This window comes from Aquarana catesbeiana, linkage group LG02 (assembly GCF_042186555.1).
Source record: "Aquarana catesbeiana isolate 2022-GZ linkage group LG02, ASM4218655v1, whole genome shotgun sequence".
NCBI classification, from domain to species: domain Eukaryota; kingdom Metazoa; phylum Chordata; class Amphibia; order Anura; family Ranidae; genus Aquarana; species Aquarana catesbeiana.
In genome coordinates, this window is record NC_133325.1 from 558,373,098 (window position 1) to 558,394,423 (window position 21,326).

Genomic DNA, 21,326 nt, shown 5'->3' on the forward strand with positions numbered 1-21,326 from the left:
AACTAAAGTAGCCATCATATCTATGAATTGGTAAGCTGCAATATAATAAATGTTTGTTTTTTTGGTTTAATACCACTCTCAGGATTGGTAAGCTGCAATATTTTCAATGTTTGTTTTTGAATGTAATACCGTTTTTAAGGGTGGCACAGTAGTTACAGTAGACCCAAAACTATGATGGTCTTATTTTGATGTTGCCAACTCACTCTGCTATACCCTGATCAGTCCTGGCCTTTTTAGCCAGAAACCCTGACACCCTGAAATATACCTCCTAACTCTATGTTGAACCTGGCAGCTGTTGTCAGTGCTTCCTGCTTTGTTTCCTAACCTATTTAAGGGGAAATACCTGTCTTGAACTGCTGAAAGAACATGTACTGAGTGATCCCAGGCTAAATCCATAGGTTGCAACTTTGCTGAAGGCAAGCTCCTCTTTTCTAAGTAGTACAGGCTTTTCAGTCTAATAGGTTATTACATGACATTATTTTACCACCTGCTTCTGATTTCCAAGCAAAGCCCTGAGCTGCCAAGATTACTTCCAAGCAATGTAAGGATTATTTCTGTACTAACCAATGCCATATTGCCCCCCCCCCCCCCCCTTTTTGTGTTTTACAGTGCCTTCCAAAAGTATTCACTCCCTTGGCTTTTTACCTATTTTGTTACATTACAGCCTTTAGTGCAATGTTTTTTTAATCTGAATTATATGTGATGGATCAGAGCACAATAGTCTAAGTTGGTGAAGAAATATTAGAAAAATATATACATAAAACAATTTTTCAGAAATTAAAAACGAATAATTGGCATGTGCGTATGTACTGTATTCACCCCCTTTGTTATGAAGCCCATAAAAAGCTAGGTGCAACCAATTACCTTCAGAAGTCTCATAATTAGTGAAATGATATTCACCTGTGTGCAATCTAAGTGTCACATGATCTGTCATTACATATACACACCTTTTTGAAAGGCCCCAGAAGCTGGAACACCTAAGAAAGAGGCACCACTAACCAAACACTGCCATGAAGACCAAGGAACTCTCCAAACAAGTAAGGGACAAGGTTGTTGAGAAGTACAAGTCAGGGTTAGGCTATAAAAAAAAATATCCAAATCTTTGATGATACCTAGACGCACCATCATATCTATCATAACCCAATGGAAAGAACATGGCACAACAGCAAACCTGCCAAGAGACAGCCACACACTAAAACTCACAGACCGGGCAAGGAGGGCATTAATCAGAGAGGCAGCTCGGAGACCTAAGGTAACCCTGGAGGAGCTGCAGAATTCCACAGCAGAGACTGGAGTATCTGTACATCGGACGACAATAAGCCGTATGCTCCATAGAGTTGGGCTTTATGGCAGGGTGGCCAGAAGAAAGCCATTACTTTCAGCAAAAAACAAAATGGCACGTTTTGAGTTTGAGAAAAAACATGTGGGAGACTCCCAAAATGTATGGAGGAAGGTGCTCTGGTCTGATGAGACTAAAACTGAACTTTTTGGCCATCAAAGAAAACGCTATGTCTGGTGCAAACCCAACACCCAAAGAACACCATCCCCACAGTGAAACATGGTGGTGGCAGCATCATGCTGTGGGGATGTTTTTCAGCAGTCGGGACTGAGAAACTGGTCAGAGTTTAGGGAAAGATGGATGGTGCTAAATACAGGGATATTCTTGAGCAAAACCTGTACCACTCTATGTGTGATTTGAGGCTAGGATGGAGGTTCACCTTCCAGCAGGACAATGACCCCAAACACACTGCTAAAGCAACACTTGAGTGGTTTAAGGGGAAACATGTAAATGTTTTGAAATGGCCTAATCAAAGTCCAGACCTCAATCCAATAAAAAATCTGTGGTCAGACTTAAAGATTGCTGTTCACAAACGCAAACCATCCAACTTGAAGGAGCTGGAGCAGTTTTGCAAGGAGGCAAAAATCCCAGTGGTAAGATGTGGCAAGCTCATAGAGACTTATCCAACTTGGAGCTGTGATAGCCGCAAAAGGTGGCTCTACAAAGTATTGACTTAAGAGGGGTGAATAGTTATGCACATTGACTTTTTCTGTTATTTTATCCTATTTTTTGTTTGCTTCACAATAAACAAAAACATCTTCAAAGCTGTGGGCATGTTCTGTAAATGATGCAAATCCTCAAACAATCCATGTTAATTACAGGTTGTGAGGGAACAAAACGAAAAATGCCAAGGGGGATGAATACTTTTGCAAGGCACTGCATATGGTATAATTGACATCATTTAAAATGACTGCATCATGTAAAATGTATCATGCATGCATTTTGTGTGCCGAATAAGTTTAAATCTATTGACGGAGATTGATAAATATTTATTGATGTCTATAAACTAACTTAGCAAGCTAAAACATATATTTAGATGTGGCTGCAAAATATGACTTCTTTAGCTCTCCTGCATTCATGGGCAAACAGTAATTGTAATAATAGTCAGGGGATTTAAAGTGTTACTAAACCCACAACAATAAAATCAGTCTGTATATGCAGTGAAACATGCTTGTTATAGTTACTGTGGAACCTAGGGGGTTAATTCTCTGCATTGTGTAAAATGGCTGTTTAATCCAGTCTTCTCTCATTCTCCCTTTCTTCAATTGTCCCCAGTCGTCTTCTGATAGAACAGAGGTGAAGGGACAAGCTGCACATGCTCAGTTTGGTGTGTAGTGCTAAAGAGTTTTTTTTGGGGGGGAGAGTGCATGTGATCAGCACAGGGCCAATCAGCACTGTCCAGACAGAGGGTCAGGGGTCCTGCAGCCTCATAGGACAGTGAGAGGAGAATGAAAACTCCACCTACAGGCTTTAACCAGTGGTCAGCCAGACACTGATAGAAGTCACAAGACTGCTCTAACTGCTGATGAGAAAAGGTATTCAGCAGTTTAAATTTGCTAAAACTATTGCATTTCCATGTTCTGTGTACTGTGGGATATAGTGAATGCAGGATCCTGGGTTTAGTAACACTTTAAGTACTGGTGGCAGGATATACAGTATATGTTAAAGTGGAACCTAGCATTTCTAGCTGTGGCCATCTGGAGTAAAGGCAGATGATTCACGTACCTCCTGCAATCCATCTGCCCTTACCTCAGACATGCAGGCAAAAGGGTGTACTTGGCTGAGAAAACCCCTCCCCCTCTCCTCGAGACGTAAAAAAAAATGCAAGTCCATGAAGACTCCTGGGATGCATGACATAATTTTGGCTTAAGCCAGAAAGGAACTGAAAAATGTAAAAAAAAATAAAATAAAATAAAAAGTTTAAAACAAGTAAATATAATACACCTTCCTATCTATTTACTAAGGCTAGCACCATAAGAATTAAAAATAGTTAATATTTATTAAGAAAGTTTAGCTCCACTTTAAGTACAGGGTTTACATTGTTTAGTTCTTTATTCAGTTTTAAGTAAGTGAAGTGTTTATGGTTTTAGTAACATTCTGGCACTGATGTTCTTCAAGTCTATGCATTAAAGCCTAAGTTTGAGTTAAAGTTCACATATAATAAGAAGTGTCCCTTTTGGTGATGCTGGTTGTCCTAGATGAAGGCAGTCACATTAACCCTTTAGAAGACTACAGCTGCAGGGGTATGGGAGCAGAAGTGGCATTTGGATTTCAACTAACACAGCTGGCACCAGCACAAGGGACATCTCTCATTAAATCCCTCGTGCTGATTTAAAAAAAAACTTGTATCTAATTTTAGGCTTTATGCTAGCCTTAGACAAATGATGTTCATTAATATGTTCAAATTGTTTAAGCATTTATAGTGTATAGTCAAGCAGTGGAAAGGAACAGCCAGAGAGACCCATCTCCTCCCCATGCCAAGACTGCCCTTCTGTAGTGATTGACCAAAGAGGTCCAAACTGGCCAGTCTCCAGTCCCTGAGATGATTGTGGGAATGCCTGGTGATTGTTCATTCCTTGTGATAGCAATAAAGTTGAGTAAAAAAAAAAAGAAATAGCGTAAAAAAAAAAGTTAATATTTTGAATAATAAAACAAAAACTAATTTTAAAGTGCCACATTACACTTTCTACATACATAAACTGTATTTTTTACTGAAAATTTGTGATTGATAAATGACCGTGCAAATATTGTGAAATTAAAAAAATTTCAACAAGCACCATTTTATTCTCCACAGCCTTTGCTTTCAGAAAATATATAATGTGTGGGGGTTCTAAGTAATTTTCTAGCAAAAAAATTCAGGCTTTTACATACATGTGAGAAGTGTCAGAATTGACCTGGTTTTGAAGTGGTCAAAGTATGTGTATTGCCAAATCTTTTCAGTTTTGGATAGAGTATGGAAGGGTTAGAACAAACATTTTTTTATAGTTATTTTGTGCCCCTGCTGGTGAGATTCAGGACTAATTTACACCAGCAGCAGCCAGGTGCATTTTGAAATGCAGCAAACATGCAAGAAAATGAATGTATTTCAATTAGCCTTCTTTACAAAATTTTAGCACTTTCATATGCGTTTAAAAAAGTACAGCATGCTGCATTTTTTTTACAAGGATACAAATGTGCATGAACAACAGCAAATTCATGTAAATGCATTGATTAACATACACCTTAACTGCATAGCTGAATAAAGTGTGCTGCATCCAGAATCTGAGCACCGAAGCTCAAAATACAGACATAGCTGAATGAAATAGAGCAGTATTCACCCCCTTCCTTTCTCCTCCAGCTCTGTACCAATTTCTAGAAACATTTAGTCAGAGACAAAGTTAACTACTTCCCGACCGTGCTATAGCCAAAATACGTCTACATCGCGGTCGGCAAGTTCTGGAAGGATGTCCATGGAAGTCTTCCCAAATCCCTGCCTCCTGCGAGCCCCCTGGGGCACATATCCAGCGCACTCTGTGTCTGTTGTGTCCTTTGGACACAGCTGATCACAGATTGCTGTAAAGGGCCAATCACAGTGGCCCTTTACCATGTGATCAGTTGTGCCCAATCACAGCTGATCACAGCTGATCACATGTAAACAAACTTGCCGGTTATGGGCAGTCCTTTCCTCCCACGCTGTCTCTGTGTCAGGAAACAACCAACTTTCAGCACATTAATTAGGGCATTATCGGTGCAGCCCCATCATTGCATCCTGTCACTGCCCATCAATGCAGCCTATCAGCGCTTCCTCATCAGTGCCCATCAGTGCCACCTATCAGTGCAGCCTATCAGTACAGCCTCATCAGTGCCTCCTCATCAGTACCGCCTCATCAGTGGTCATCAGTGCAGCCTCATCAGCGCACATCAGTAAAGAAGAAAAATTACTTAATTGCTAAATTTCATAACAGAAACTAAGACATTTTTTTTTTTAATTTATGGTCTTTTTTCATTTGTTTAGCAAAAAACACAGTGGTGATTAACTACTTCAGGACCCAGAAGGATTTGCCCCCTTAATGACCAGGCCATTTTTTGCGATACGGCACTGCATCGCTTTAACTGACAATTGTGCGGTCGTGCGACACTGTACCCAAACAAAATTGACGTCCTTTTTTACCCACAAATGGAGCTTTCTTTTGGTGGTATTTGATCACCTCTACAATTTTTATTTTTTGCGCTATAAACAAAAAAAGACTGACAGTTTTGAAAAAAAAAACATTTTTTTTTTACTTTCTGCTATAATACATATCCAAAAAAACTAAATAAAAAAAACTCATTTATTCATCAGTTTAGGCCGATATATATTCTTCTACATATTTTTGGTAAAAAAAATCAAAATAGGCGTATATTGATTGGTTTGCGCAAAAGTTATCGCGTCTACAAACTACGGGATAGATTTAAGGACTTTTTTTATTGTTTTTACTGGTAATGGAGGTGATCTGCGATTTATAGCAGGATTGTCGCAGTAAATGTATGTGAGCTAGTCTGACCCCAAATGACACTATTTGGAGACCAGTGACATTATTACATTGATCAGTGCTAAAAAAATGCATTGATCAATGTAAAAATGACACCAGCAGGGAAGGAGTTAACACTAGGGGGCGATCAAGGGGTTAGGTGTGTTCCCTGGGTGTGTTCTAACTGTAGGAGGGATGGGCTTACTGGAACATGACAGAGATCGCTGTTCCTGATCATTGGGAAGAACTGGGAATCACCTTGTTTACATAGGCAGTTCCCCGTTCTGCCTCTGTACACAGCGATCACGGATCGCAGACGGACACCGAGTCCGTGGAACCCACAAGCACGCTCCCGCAGCTTGCGCGCCCGCTTTCCTCCTTGTACAGACCAACGTACAGGTACGTCGGTTCGCGCAGGAGAGCCAAACTGCCGCAGTAAATGTATGTGAGCTGGTCGGCAAGTAGTTAAATACCACCAAAAAAAAATGATAAAACACTGAAAGCTGAAAATTGGCCTGGGCAGGAAGGGGGTGAAAGTGCACAGTATTGACGTGGTTGAATGAAAAAACTATTGCTTTGCTCTCTCTTTAGAGACTCTGCAAATCCTGTGTGTGTCATGGGTAAACCCCCTTTTCCTGAAATGTTTTTGTTAATGTGTCTCCTGCGTCATTATCAGCCTCACTTTTTAGCAATATTGTATGTGGCAACATCCTTTCAACTCCTTTGCTTATTTTTGTTACAGTGTAAAAAAAATAACAAAACTTGCTGCAACATTATGTTAATTTTGAGAAATGCAGGATTAAAATGGAACTCCAGGCTATTACTAAATTTAAGTATCCACCCCCCTCCTAATTTATACTTACCTATTCTTAGGACGCTCCAGTCTGGTCACTTGATCTGCTTCCAATCAGCGTCCAGCTTCAGGGGAGAGGAGGGAAAGGGACAATTGATGCCCCATAGTAAGCATAATGACCCTTTCATACGGGTGGACTGATTTGGTCTGCCTGTCAGCTTTTCAGGTGGACTCAGTCAGATCATCCATTGCCCGCTATGGAGCAGTGGATGTCAATGGTCTGTTGTGTCTGTTGACACCCGCCAACATCTGATCCAATCCTGTCTGCTAAAAACAGATGGATGGGCATCTGTCTGGTCTGGCAGATCGGATCAGATGGCAGCGGTGTACCAAGTGGGGGGTGGGCCACCCCAGGTGCTACACACTGGGGGGGTGTCAGGCCAGCGCCCCCCCTCCGCGACTGAAGCAGTATCAGCGGGACGGGTTTAGGCAGTGGCGCCCAGTGACAGCGCAGGCATGGAGAGGCGAGCTGCAGTGGCTTTGCAAGGGGGGTGGGGGTGCGGGCCGGGTGACACCTGTCGGCAGGGCCCACAACGATCCGCTTCTCTCGTGGCCGCAGGCTGTGTGAGCAGCTCTGAGCAGTCCCAGCTATCCCACACAGCTGAGCAAAGTGAAACCGCCTCCCCCTCCTCCTTTATGTCTACACAGGAGGAGGAGACCCGACCTGCTGTGCATGTCCCACGCTGATCATCGTCTGAGGTACATTATGGGTCTGAGGGAGGGTCTGCACTGTGGGGGGGTCTGTACTGTAGGGGGTGGGGGGTCTGCACTGAATGGAGGGGTCTGTACTGAATTGGGGTCTGTACTGAATGAGGGGGTCTGTACTGTAGGGGGTGTGTGTACTGAATGGGGGGTCTGCACTGTAGGGGGGCCTGTACTGAATGGGGGATCTGCACTGTAGGGGGTCTGTACTGAATAGGGGGTCTGCACTGTAGGGGGTTCTGTATTGAATGGTGGGTCTGCACTGTAGGGGAGGGGGGTCTGTACTGAATGGGGGGGTCTGCATTCTAGGAGGGGGGTCTGCACTGTAGGGGGGTCTGTACTGAATGGGGGGGTCTGCACTGTAGGGGGTCTGTACTGAATGGGGGGTCTGCACTATAGGGGGGTCTGTACTGAATGGGGGGTCTGCACTGCAGGAGGGGGGTCTGTACTGAATGGGGGGTCTGCACTGCAGGAGGGGGGTCTGTACTGAATGGGGGGGGTCTGTACTGAATGGGGGTCTATTCTGAGGTAGGGGGTCTATACTAATGAGAGGGGTCTGTACTGATGGAAGGGGTCTGTACTGTAGGGGGGGTGTGTACTGAATGGGGGGTCTGCACTGTAGGGGGGCCTGTACTGAATGGGGGATCTGCACTGTAGGGGGTCTGTACTGAATAGGGGGTTTGCACTGTAGGCGGTCTGTACTGAATGGGGGGGGGTCTGCACTGTAGGGGGTTCTGCATTGAATGGTGGGTCTGCACTGTAGGGGAGGGGGGTCTGTACTGAATGGGGGGGGTCTGCACTCTAGGATGGGGGTCTGCACTGTAGGGGGGTCTGTACTGAGTGGGGGAGTCTGCACTGTAGGGGGTCTGTACTGAATGGGGGGTCTGCACTGTAGGGGGGTCTGCACTGTAGGGGGGTCTGCACTGCAGGAGGGGGGTCTGTACTGAATGGGGGGTCTGCACTGCAGGAGGGGGGGTCTGTACTGAATGGGGGGGTCTGTACTGAATGGGGGGTCTATTCTGAGGTAGGGGGTCTATATTAATGAGAGGGGTCTGTACTGATGGAAGGGGTCTGTACTGAGGGAGGGGGTTCTGTGTAACCAGCAGGGGGTCCAGAACTGTTGGGGCAGTCTGTGTAACCAGCAGGGGGTCCAGAACTGTTGGGGGGTGTCTGTGTAACCAGCAGGGGGTCCAGAACTGTTGGGGGGGTCTGTGTAACACGCAGGGGGTCCAGAACTGTTAGGGGGTTATCTATGTAACATGCAGGTGTCCAGAGCTGTGAGGGACTGTGTAAAGTAGAGGGGTCCAGAGGTGCAGTTGTGGAGAGGGGGAACACAGTAGTGACAAAGAGATATTGAAGGATGCAGAGGTATGCAAGGAGCATAGTGGGCTGTTTTTACATTTCAACGTGGGGGGGTGCCAGATATAGGATCCGCCCCAGGTGCCAAATGCTCTAGGTACGCCCCTGAGTGGCAGTCAGGTGTAAACAGACAAACGGTCCGTTTACATGCAACCGCTCATAGAGGCCAGCGGGCTGATTATGCTCTGCATAAGCAGAGCAAACACGGACCAGCCATCTGCCTGCTTAGTGGGGATCAGCAGACAAATTCCCCGCTGAGCAGGCGGACTCCAGCGGAGCCCATCCCATGTGAAAGGGGCGTTCGGGTGACGTAATTTCACAGGCACTCCAGCCATTGTCGGCACTCTCTCCTCTCCACTGAAGCCAGCCATGGGAGGGATCACATGACCAGACCAGAGCACCCTGAGAAAAGGTAAGTATTAGTACCTTCCTTCTATGGGGTAGTTAGAATAGGAGTAGAGGTGGGAGCAGATTTAGGCTTAGTTAGCAATATCCTGGAATTCTACTTTAAGGACAAGATATTTTTATTAAAATATACAGTATAATACATTGCTCGCAATATACACACATGGATTCTCTGATCTCTAAATCAGATATCCAGAAAGTCAAAAATTAAACAATTACTGTTTGACAATGTTTTCAAACATACTGCCTTGTTCACAGAAATTAAATGCCTTAAAGCTTTTCATGACAAATCGGGCTTTCATTTGGTAATGTATATGTCCTGATATCTTTTTTTTTTTAATATCAAAGGAAAACTGTATATTTAGCTGTATATTTCTTGGTAGTACCATAACCTTCCACCAAAGAACAACTCAAATTAAAGAGGAACTGCAATCTGCTCACATAATTTGTAAAAAAAAACATTCTGAAGCTTCCCTCCAACCACTTTGCATATTATTTTACATATACTCCAATTCTGTATTTGCAAAATCAGAAATCTCCCTCCACTAAGTCTGGCTGCGAACATTTTAACTGTGGGCAGCTGAAGCAGCTGCCTGTTCACTTCCTGGATTTACACAGACACACAGAGGCACACCTCCAGCTCTGCAGGTCTGATTGGCCCTCTTATGACTCATCCCCACTCCCTTCCTGGCAAACTCTCATGAGAGTGAAAGAGAGAGCTGTGCATGATGTCATAAGCCTAGGCTTTTTACCAGACAAGAAACAGGAAATGGGCTGTAAAGGGTATTTTAAAAAAACAGTTTAAATTTCCAAAGTTTCCTGCCCTGTTGCCTGAGCCGAGAAACTCTACTTCTGCATTAAACACTTCCGGGAGTGTCTGATGTTGCCCACCCCACTTCTCTGCTCTGAGGTTTTGTCACTGGCCCCTACAACACTATAGGGGAGCAGACATTCAACAGACAGAAGTGTGCTGAATGCTAAAGATCTTTCTGCAAGCTTCTCTCTTCTGGTGAAGTTTGGCAGCATGAGCAGCAACCCTAGTACGCTTCAATTATTTGCTGTTCAGGGAGACATTTGTTTCATGTTTTCAAAATCACTTTAAAGCAGATCTTCACTGCATCTGAACACAACAAACCAAAAACACTATTTAATTCATTTTTAATATTCAAATCAAACTCCCAAATCCATCCATGTCTCTATGCTTTATTCACTTTAACTCAAGCCCCCCCCCACCCCCTAGCATTTCTGGCCGTGGCCATTTTGAGTAAGGGGAGATGATTCATTTAGCATTTACTTCCTGGAATACATCTGTCCTTAGCTCAGGCCTGCAGGAGAGGTGCTTAGCTGAGAAAACACCTCCTACCCTCCTGAAGACTCCTGGGATGTATGACATCATTTGCCTAGGCAAGAAACCAGGAAGTAACCTGGTTTTAAAAAAAGTTTTAAACAAGTAAATATGATATACTTTCCTATCTATGTACTAATGCTAGCAAAAATAATCAATACTGATTGGAAGAGAAGTTCCAATTTAAAGTGGATGTAAACCCTCTCCTATACCCAGTGAAGTGAACAGCCTCAGAAAAAACAAATCTCCTTACATAAGTTTTACATGTATAACTGCTGTCTTCAGCTTGCTATATTCTTTAGAAAGTGCACATTAGAATTTTTTCTTCCTGTTCCAGCGGGGGGGGGGGGGATCTTGGCATACGCAGTGTGACAGCTGATTGGAGGAAAGGCACCCCCCCCTCCACATAGGTAGAGGAAGGAAGGAACGTGCAGAGTTGTGCTGTGGATAGATCAGCTCTCTGCTAATCTATTTATAGCACCCACCAGCTGCTTTTATCTCCTGTGTCGCAGAACTTGTCAGAAGTAATCATGCTGATAACAGAAGAATGGAGCAGCAGAAAGACACGAGACTTAGGGCTTTGGAGAGAGATAAGTAAACACAGATATATGTGCCCAGGTCAAATTTCATGAATCGGGTTTACATCCACTTTAAATCTCTAAACAGAACATTTTAACGCATTAGCAGTATGTAGTATTGCTTACCAAGTACTATCTTTCTGTTTCCCAATTTTGGGGGCCAGACACACTAGTTAGTGGATTTCACTACAGTATATGGTTGGCTACATTCTAGCACACCTGCATATCAGCTGTTTAGAAAGTGCTAGTAGTCTCTGAAGAGCCGTTTAAAATTTATAGGTAATAACCCTAAGGATAGTTTATCCAGGGAATCCTATTCCCTTCCCAATTGCCTTCTGAGGGATCAGGAAGGCATTTTTACCCCCACTAGAGCACATAGAGGACTATGCTTCATAGGGTTTTTTGCTTTCTTCTGTATCAACTGTGAGTATAGGGTTCTGTATGTGGACTTTGTGTCTTTGTGTAGATAGACTTTGTGTCTTTTTTTCAACCCGAATATTATGTAACTATGTAATTTCTTTCTAAACACCTGTTTGTCTCAGTTTCTGAAACTGTAAGGACCATGAACACACAAATTACTCAATCTCCCAGACTAGACAACCAAAATAATTTGTTGTCACTACCCCAACTTGATGGCTGGGGATACTGAAAGGCAGGCCCCATAGACTTCTATGGAGCTCTACTAAGCAGATGCAGGCAGGAGACAGAGGATGGCCATTTCCTCTGGTAAGTGGCCATCTTATATTTTGAGGCGCAACTGGGTGTTTCACCTTTTTATACGATATTCACTATCAAGGTGTTTTTTTCCCTACCAATGCATGCAGTCTGCTCTCTTTCACTCTCCCAGAGAGAGAAAGTGGACTGCGCTTGCATGGGCAGGGAACACAGTCATCTGCAGGACAGAGACGAGAGTGGAGGGCAATGTAAAAAGCAGCTTAAAAACTAAGCTTTTTTTTTTTTTTACAAAACAGAGAACTGCATAATAATATGCTGAGGATGCTGTAAAGCAAAGTGAGTTTTTGGGAAAACGTCAACAAAGGCTTGGAGGGAATGCTGTCATTAAGGAGCACAGAACAGAAAAGTAACACAGCACACAGCAAAATATATTCCCATGGACAATAAGTTTAAAGTGCTAAAAATAAAACCTATGTGACTCAGTCCAAAGTTTAAAAAAAAACTATATATAATAAGAACATTTGAAAAAAAATATAAAAATGAAGGAACACTATCATCATTTAAAAGTTACAAAGAATATAAAGAATACAAAGAATATAACAGGATATGTAATAAAGTAAATCAAGTAAAGTAAATCAAGGTCGCAAAAATTAAAAACGAACAAGAGAGAAAAAAGAAAGTAGAACAAACCCCAAAATAATTCTTCAAAGATATTAATATTAAAAAGGTCAGGTCTGAGCATGTCGGCCCTTTACTAGATAATTTTGAGTTGGTGACTGTGGAAATAGAGAAGACACATTTATTTAAATACCTTCTTCAGCTCTGTGCCAGTGGTGTCTTCACCCGAGCCGATTTTTCAGTCGGCTCTTGGGTGCTGCCACCACCATTTAGGGTAAGGGAACCCGGCAGTGATGCCTTGCGGCTTCACAGCTGGTTCCCTACTGCGCATGCACGAAGTGCGCTGCGCTTTGTGAATGGTCCGGCGGCGGGGGTAAGGAGAGGGGCTTAACTTCCGGATGACTTTGCTGCTGCAAAGTCACCCAGAAGTGGAAGAGGGTACCTGCCTAAAGCAGGTACCGGCTCCCTCTCCCCGACAAGGTGCCAAATGTGGCAGTGGAGGGGAGGAAGAGGCAAATAAGCGGAGCTTCCCCTTGTGGGTGGAGCTCCACTTTAACTTTCCCCAAATTATCCAAAATTGATACAGTCCAGAAACATTTAAACAAAATAAAACTGAACCCATTGGCATAAACCCACGTGGCCTAAGAGAATTGAGCTCTGTCATTTCAAAGGCATTGTTTCTAATTTTTTGGGGGCTTTTTAATGACTGGCATAGTACCACTGGATTGGCGTAAGGCCAGCGTAGTGCCTATATTTTAAAAGGTGTCAAAGTCTTTACCAAGTAGACCTGTTAGTTTACCTTATATAATTAGGAAGATACAAAAGACCAACGTTGTTAAACAAATCTCATTTCTTTTTATGAGGAGATAAGCAAATCCTTAGACAAAAGAGTCGCTGTAGATATAGCATATATACTTGGCTTTTGCAAAATCATTTGACACAGTTCCACACACATGGCTAATGTGTAAGGTAAAGTCTACAGGCTTAGAAAATTAAATTTGTAAATGAATAGAAAACTGGCTAAAAGTCAATATTCAGAGAATAGTCGTTAATGATTCATACTCTGAATGGTCTAGGGTTGTTAGTGATGTACTCCAAGGTTCAGTGTTGGGACCCTTATTTTTCAATATATTTATAAATGATATAGGGTCTGGGATTAAAAGTACCAATTTAATGTTTGCAGATGACACAAAGCTATGCAGTGGAATAACATCCTTACAGGATGTCCTTAACTTACAAACCAACCTCAATGCACTATTTAATTGGGCAACTATGTGGCAAATAAGTGTGACTTGTCATGCGATTTTATTGGACTGGACTGGACCAGGAGCACAGGTGGGGGATCCGAAAAGAGCACATAAGTCATGTTTGTTATTTCTTTTTTTTAATTAACCTTTACAATGAGGCCAAAGTCCTTTTGGACATAATTCTCATGTGGGTCACAGGAGTGCTAAAGTCCACTGTCAAGTGACATCACAGAGCCAGTTCTGCCTCTGCAGCAGTGGTGGCTGATGCTCAATATTTCCTGTGGGAGACGAATGGAATTTGTGGCGCCCCCCCCCCCCCCCGCAGGAGATGGATGGGAATGTGGCGGTAATCAGAAGCCTCCTTACCAGGCAGAAATGGATCCGGGCTTCAGCTCCCCATTGTGTCCTGACTGAGACCCAATTTCTAACACTCCCTGGCCAATCGGGTCCAACCTTTTTTGAAGCCAATTAGGTTTTAATCATGTGCTACAAAAAAAAAAAAACTATTGAAATCTATGCATCTGGCGCCCGCGTGTAGATTAGGGGGCCGGATGAATGGATGGGGGGTGGCGCCCATGCCCCCCGTATGAATGGGCCGCCACTGCTCTGCAGGGATGCCGACAATAATGTTTGGATCCACCCAGATACCTGACCAGCACTGGCTCAGCCTCTTAGCATGCTGCTAAGAGCCTGAGCCAGCCACTCCTGCCCCCTCCACAGTTCAATGCTCCAGTGAGGCAGAGCAGAGAGCAAGTGACTGACACATCACCGCTCTCTGCTCAGTGAAGATTGAGAACTGTGTGAATAGGAGTCATGTGACCACTCAGTTCTCATTTTTAGAGGTGGCTGGGGACAGCTGCATCCTACAACATCGCTGGATAGAGATGGGGCTCATGGAAGTATTAGAGGGGCTGAGGGGGGCTGCTGCACACAGAAGGCTTTTTATCTTAGTGCATAGAATGCACTAAGATAAAAAAAACCTTCTGCCTTTACAATCACTTTAAAGTATCCAAGTTATTGGATCAGCATTACAACCAGGCAGCTTGTATTTTCTGCAGGAAAGGCAAGTGCTTGCAGGCAGTATTCAGATTGTTAGCTGGATACCAATAATTGCCCCAGAAAGCTTCAGGGTATCACCATAGTGGTAAAGGGCTGGTTGATTTGGAAGAATGTTGCAACAGCTGGCCATACACAGGCAGAAACAAATGCTGAACCCGTTGTGACTTTTCTCCCCCGATTACAATAAGATTTTCCTATGGATATGTACAATGAGTCAGTTCTTTCCCATCATTCACTTTCACTAAAAGCTCTCTTTCCATAATTCATTTTCTCTGTGACGAACAGGGAACAACCACTCTTAAAGGAGTTCTGTGGTCAAGGCATTCACTTTGATTTCACAGTATAACATCAGCATTGTAATAACAATACAAACAACAGTTATCTTTGGCAATCCAATATAAGCTTATTTGAAAAATCCCCTTTCATGTTGTGAGTTCTGCCTGTCTGCTATCCATTTCTTTCCACATCGTCCTGGATTCCCTGCATGCTTTGCAGCTTCTCCTCTGCTGTTTACCTTCAGTTTCTAAAGACTACATATCCCATGGTACCTTGCTGCCAGCAATCTGTGATTTCTGCATTGACTCCACCTCCTGAAACTCCTTTCTCAGGGTATAGTAAATACATGTCACAGATTCCAATGAGGTTAATGTGTGGGGATCCTTACAAAGTAGGTTTATAAACGTTGTTGAGATTAATAGGAGTAGACTAGAAATAATCAAAATACAATGTGGAAAGGAATATATGATTTTACATTTTGAGCATATATACACTTTTATACACTTTAAGTGCTGGAGGTTTCTCAGCATGCAAGAAAATGTTTGCAGATGATAACATGTCCTTTTGCTGTTTGCAAAGGTACTAACCTACTTTGGTTTCAAAGGAGATCCCATTGATCCAGTCATTAAAATAAGGTGCTGCCCTGTGCACAGTTCTGCAACATCATCTGTTTACAGTGAATATACCTCTTGCGATTGTTATGCCACTTACCTAAACAATATTGTAGAGAATCAACCACACACTTTAGAGTCCTTCCTAAGAATGGATTCTGTACCTATTGATACTGTTTTGTAATTGCAAACTTAACAAGTGACAACCACACATTTGTACTTTAGCAAGCTTTGTAAGTAATGTACCTTCAATCTTGTTAAGGTATCTTCCTTTTGCATTCTCTAATAAAAGATTTGTAAAAGAATAAGATTCTGGTATATACTGCATCCTTTTACATGCTATTTGACTGATAAACACATTCATTATGTTAATCTGCTTTATGGGGGTTAAAGGAGAAGTAGGGCCAAAGCTCTTTTGGCCCTACTTCTCCTGTACGTCACAGGAGTACACCTCGTTCTGCACTCCTGTGACCCTTATTTAGTCAGCTGATGTCACTCAGGCTTTGAAGAGATACAGACTTTAATATCCACCCAGATATCTGGACCCGCAGCTTGCTCTGACTCTCAGCATGCCACTGAGAGCCTGCGCCAGCCCTCCTTGTCACAACCTGTTGCTCCAGTGAGCGCTGGAGGGGCAGAGCAGAGAGCTGGTGACTGACAGTCACCAGCTCTCTGCTCACTGAAGACCGTGAACTGAGCGATCAGCGGTCTTTGATCGCTCAGTTCTCAGGGGGCAGATGCAGCATCAGATCAATGCTACATCCTCCTAGATAACTATGTATTTTTTTTTTTAAACCCCATGTTTCTCTTATAACATGCAAGAGATATCAAATATAGAAAAGCAGCAGGAGTGCTATCTTATGCTTCACCAGCATGTTGGAAATTCTTCTCTGATGGTTATGTGGTTATTTCAATGTGCCTTAAATATTTCACAAAAGAAACTGCATCTGATTTCAACAAGGTGGAGCGCATCTGCCTTCCGAAGATGTTACTTGTGAGAGATCAGCTTGTCTAAGACCATCCTAAGTGAAAGTGACAAGTAGTATTAATGATTGACAACAAGAGCAGTGGTATACAGCAATCTTAGGAGCCAATCGGATGTTGACCTTTAGCAGTTCAGCATAAATAAAAAGACTAAATGGAAAACTAAGTTCTGATTGGCTGAGAAGGTTTACTGCTTTCTGCACATTTTCGCTGAATTACTAAAGGAAGGTTGTAAAAAAGAAGTGTGTGTGGTTAGGCTGTGCATTATTACTGTGTAATATGATATGTAATGTAATAAGTACTGATATCAAATGTATCTGTAATCTCTATAATGAGCACATTTTACAGGAATGTCTTTACTTTGTACCTCATGGTCATTTTCCTAGTTGCTGTTTTTAATTATATGACGTACCCACAGCTTTTTATGGAGACCAAGATCTTATTCTGTAGCCCCCGCCACCCCAGACCGCTCGCCTCTGGCCCTGAACCTTGGGCTGAGATTTCCCCCACCCCACGAAACATCCACAGTCATAGCTAAAAAATGTCAAAAAATAACAAGAGGCCTCATAACAGCGGTAGAAAACACATCATAGGCTAGCTCAGCCCTCATGAATCTACTTCAAAGGTCAGAACAAAGCTGGAGCAGAATGTCTATATGTGATTTCGATGCTGTATAATCAACATAGTCACTGAGTACTAGCGATAGCAAGCAGCATGCACGGTGGACTGACGCTAAGCATTAGTAAAAATAACCCAACTATATGCCTAATAGTAAAATATTTAATGTACACAGAGTTTAAAAGATGTGTTCTATGTACAAATATATGATGTGCAATTGCAGAAGTATGAATATAGATAGTCAGTAATGTAGCTCAGACCTCTGAAATGTATGATGACACATTCCCAAACAAAATATGTATATGGAAGCTCTACCAATAAATTTATTTTATTTGTTCCCTTTTGGCCTGTTAAATATACAATTGAAAGCATTTTATTATATCTGTTCAACAAGTGCAAAACAATCTGTTCATCCAGCCAGAAACCTTGTGACCTGTTAAATTCCTGTACCTTCTGCCTCTGGACTGTTATCAGTTAACATTGCTCCTAGCTATCTCAATCTACTAGAAAACACCTTATGTGGAAGCAAGGGAAGTGGTATGCAGTGCTAAGACAGTTCCTGTCCTAGGGTGACAACCCTGCTCATTATGGTTGTCACCCCTGGACAGGAAGTAAGTTAATGGCAGGATTAACAACCCATTAAAATAAAGAAAAAATAGTGTGAAAAAAAGAAATCTAATACAGCCACCACATTTAAGGATTGCTAGCCTGCAATACCATTTTTTTTTTGGGTGGGTGGTGGTTAGGAATGCTTTATTGAGAGGTAAGAAATTGTCTGTGATACCTATAGCCATCAATCTTATTCCAGCTACAACTTCAGGTTACTTATAAGTTCAGGTTAAAGGAAAATCTAATTGGTTGTTATGGGTATCATTTCCCCCAGTATCTATAGATCGATCTTCAAATGTTAAAAGCATGGATGTAATACCTAACCAAAGTGCTGAAAGGTAATCTATGATTGGCTGTTATGTGTTAATAAATCTATGTACCATGTTTTATATCAATCCCGATATATAGCACAAATGTATCAGTGTAAGATTCTCATAGCCAAAGGTGATATAAAAAAATGGAAACTTCGTCTATGTTTAAACAGCATTTTATACAGGAAACACCATGGGCATTTAATTCAGTTTTGTTTAAATTTATATTATCTATGTGGCTCTCTAGAGTTAAGGGTTTTACGGTTTTAAAGGAAATAGAGAAACAGTGCAGGTAATGTGGATCTGAAGTTTAATCAATAAAATGGTGTACTTATTTAACCTTGTAATAGCAAACGTATGAATTTAGTGACTATGATAAAGGCAACACATGACCAAGCCATTCAATTAGACATAATTATAGAGAAAACACAGCCAAATAAGTTAAGTTCTTCTTGCATCTACTCTCCTCCTGAAACTTTTAACCTGCATCACGTGAAACTTAGCTTTGAAATAAATCCATTTGATATGCCAACTTTGATCTAGGAAAATCATCATATTAAAGCAAAAACATGACAGCATTTATAAAAGCATACTGAGATAAAAGCAAAAGAAGCAGGCTTATTTATAGGGCAGCACAAAATATGCATCCCATAGGAATTTACCTTCCATCAGTTTAGAGAAGTCTAGAGACATGAAAGATGACTGCTGATTGGCTGTTTTACTTTGCACATTGTCAGTTATCCATGAACCCAAAGGTGCTCATCACGTATAACCCACAAAGTGACAAAAAGCCGTAAACTCCAGCTCGAAAATTCCCACTTACCCACAGAGCTGACAGTTTACACTGGCAAGCGAGTTGCTTTAAACTGCGTAGTTAAGTTGTACAACATGTGAATAACACCAGGAAGGTCTTACCTTGGCTGGCCATGCTGAGACTGATGTGGCCGTAGACAAACAGGAACAAAAAAAACGTGTATACCATGTCCCATTGTACGTCCATGGCAACAGATCTGTGCGCTCTATTACAGTAAAAATACATATTTGGCTACTTTACAGAAACAGGGAAAGTTGAACTACCAGTAGGTCAGAACCTCTGTCTATTCTGCTGTCAAACATGATCTGCCAGAACATTCAACACTATGAATTTCTGCTGCAGCATTTATAATAATAATAATAATAATAAAAGACAGCACATAAATCCAATCAAGTAAAAAAAAGTGCCATATTGTTTAGTGGTACCTTAGTAACAATGAAGTTTACTTTCGTGGCATTTTTTTTTTTTCAACCTAATTCTAAAGCGCCGTTAATATAGAAATAATTTTCTGTGCATTATAGCTATAAAAAAGTACTAATTCAATCATGGAAAAAAAAAAAAAAAAGTCAAGCGATAAAAAAAAAAAAAAATGACTTATCATCAGTTGGATGCTGGTAAAATTCAAACCATTTTAGAAAGGTGATGGAAACGAGAGGCAAATGCAGGTTTGTAACTCCCACACAAAAAAAATAAAAAAATAAAATAAAAATAGATCTGTAGGGTATTGAAGACAGAAGAAGTGTTGTCTGTTAAAAAAGAGCCTGTATACTGAAAAGATAGAGCAAAACCTCCCCCCTCACCAGCTGCAACACACAAAGGTTCCTGCTTGGAAAGGAGGAAGGAGTGCGGAGAAGGAGGGAGGGAATGAGGAGGGGGACCAAGATGAGAAGGGGGGGAAGGAGGGAGGTATGCTCCTCCTGTACAGTTTTGCTTTCCATAGATGCTCTAGCATTTCTCCTCTCTCTCTGGATGTTAATTGGGCACTATAGATTGTCAGCTCCATGACTCTGCCCTTTAAATCCAAAAGGACTTGTCTTAAGTCTATAGATGGCCCATTTTCGTGCTGACACTATAATAACATTGCAACCTTGTAAAATATACATTGGACAGAGGTTGTCCACTCTTAGCTGTGTGTTGCATATAAATGATACTGTCAACTTCAGTGCTCCTCCTTGTTGAATATATATTAGATTTCCAGCTATGCCTGATTCTCTTTAGCAGGGTGCAGCTCTACTTTCTCTAAGTGTGTGGCGCAAAAAAGAAAAAAAAAATACTTTTTTTTTTTTTAAGTATTATTTACCATTCAGTATTTGCCAGGAGAAAAGTTTACCTGTCATGTTCAAACTGGTTCTACCTTAGGCTTGATTGAAAAGAAAAAAAAAGATGTGACTCTCTAAACCTAAGATGAATGGATTAAAAAAAAAGTGTAAATTCCCTCTTGATTTCGATATTTGTTTGTATAGCTTCATCTGCAACAAAAAGAAAGAAGACAAGTTTTTCCAGATGCTCTGCTATTTATTTTATTTGACGATGGGGCAATAGTTCAAAAGTAGTTCTTAAGGCTTTTTTAAAATGTAATTAAGGTTCATAGCTATTAATACTTGTCGCAGTGTGCCCAGATGCTTTTAGCACAAGGATGTGTAAGGCAAACATATGATGTTGGGAAAAATGGAGACGGTTACAAATGGTTAGATTAAGCAGTTTGTAATGTGTGGGATGCACATAATGCAGTGCAACGCCAAGCTCAGGGGAGATCTGCCACGGGCAGAGGCTAAAGGTCACGGGAAGAAGAGGGAAAGACTGTTTCTGCAGCTGATTCTAATTACACATTTCCTTTACTTGATTAAATATGATTGAAAGTGGACGACACAGGGCACTTGTTTCAGCAGGCCATTTTAATGGCTAAATGAGGGGGTATGCTATGTGGTTACTGGGGGGGACCTATAAAAATGTGTGGTTTACATCAAACAAAGAGAAAAATTATGCCTTTCTAAAGAAACCATACTTACCACCTTCTATATTTAAAAAAGGGGTGATATCTTTGTTAATCAACTAATTGGTGCTCACTAGGAGAATCCATCTAGCTTAGGCTCATATGAGTTGATTTACTAAAGGCAAATGCTCATTTTGCAAGGAAAGTTTACCCTGGCCATAGATGGTTCAGTTTTATTTTGGTGATAAAAAAAAAAGCAAACAAACAGATTCCCCCATCCACACATTTGGGGTGGATGAAGGAATCCTCCACGCTGTGCTATTGTATTCTGACAGTGGGACTTCTTCATTGTCAGAATACAATGATCAATGCTGCAACTGATGGGTTGCATGTGCTAATCAAATACAAATTTTCCAGCAGTCCCGTTGGAGAGGAGTCGATCACTAGATTGACTCCTCTTGAATAGGAATGGTCATAGATAAAACCCATGGCCAGCTTTG

At 41.8% G+C, this 21,326-nt stretch overlaps 1 protein-coding gene across 1 annotated transcript in view; it reads right to left on the reverse strand.

Moving 5' to 3' along the window:
- The window catches only part of SCUBE3 (signal peptide, CUB domain and EGF like domain containing 3), a 189,253-nt gene extending 169,507 nt beyond the window's left edge, over positions 1–19,746 (reverse strand). Inside the window, 1 exon segment of the mRNA XM_073616014.1 lies at positions 18,995–19,746. Coding sequence (XP_073472115.1) covers positions 18,995–19,118 — 124 coding nt within the window. The 5' untranslated portion in view covers positions 19,119–19,746.
- Positions 19,747–21,326: the final 1,580 nt, after the last annotated feature.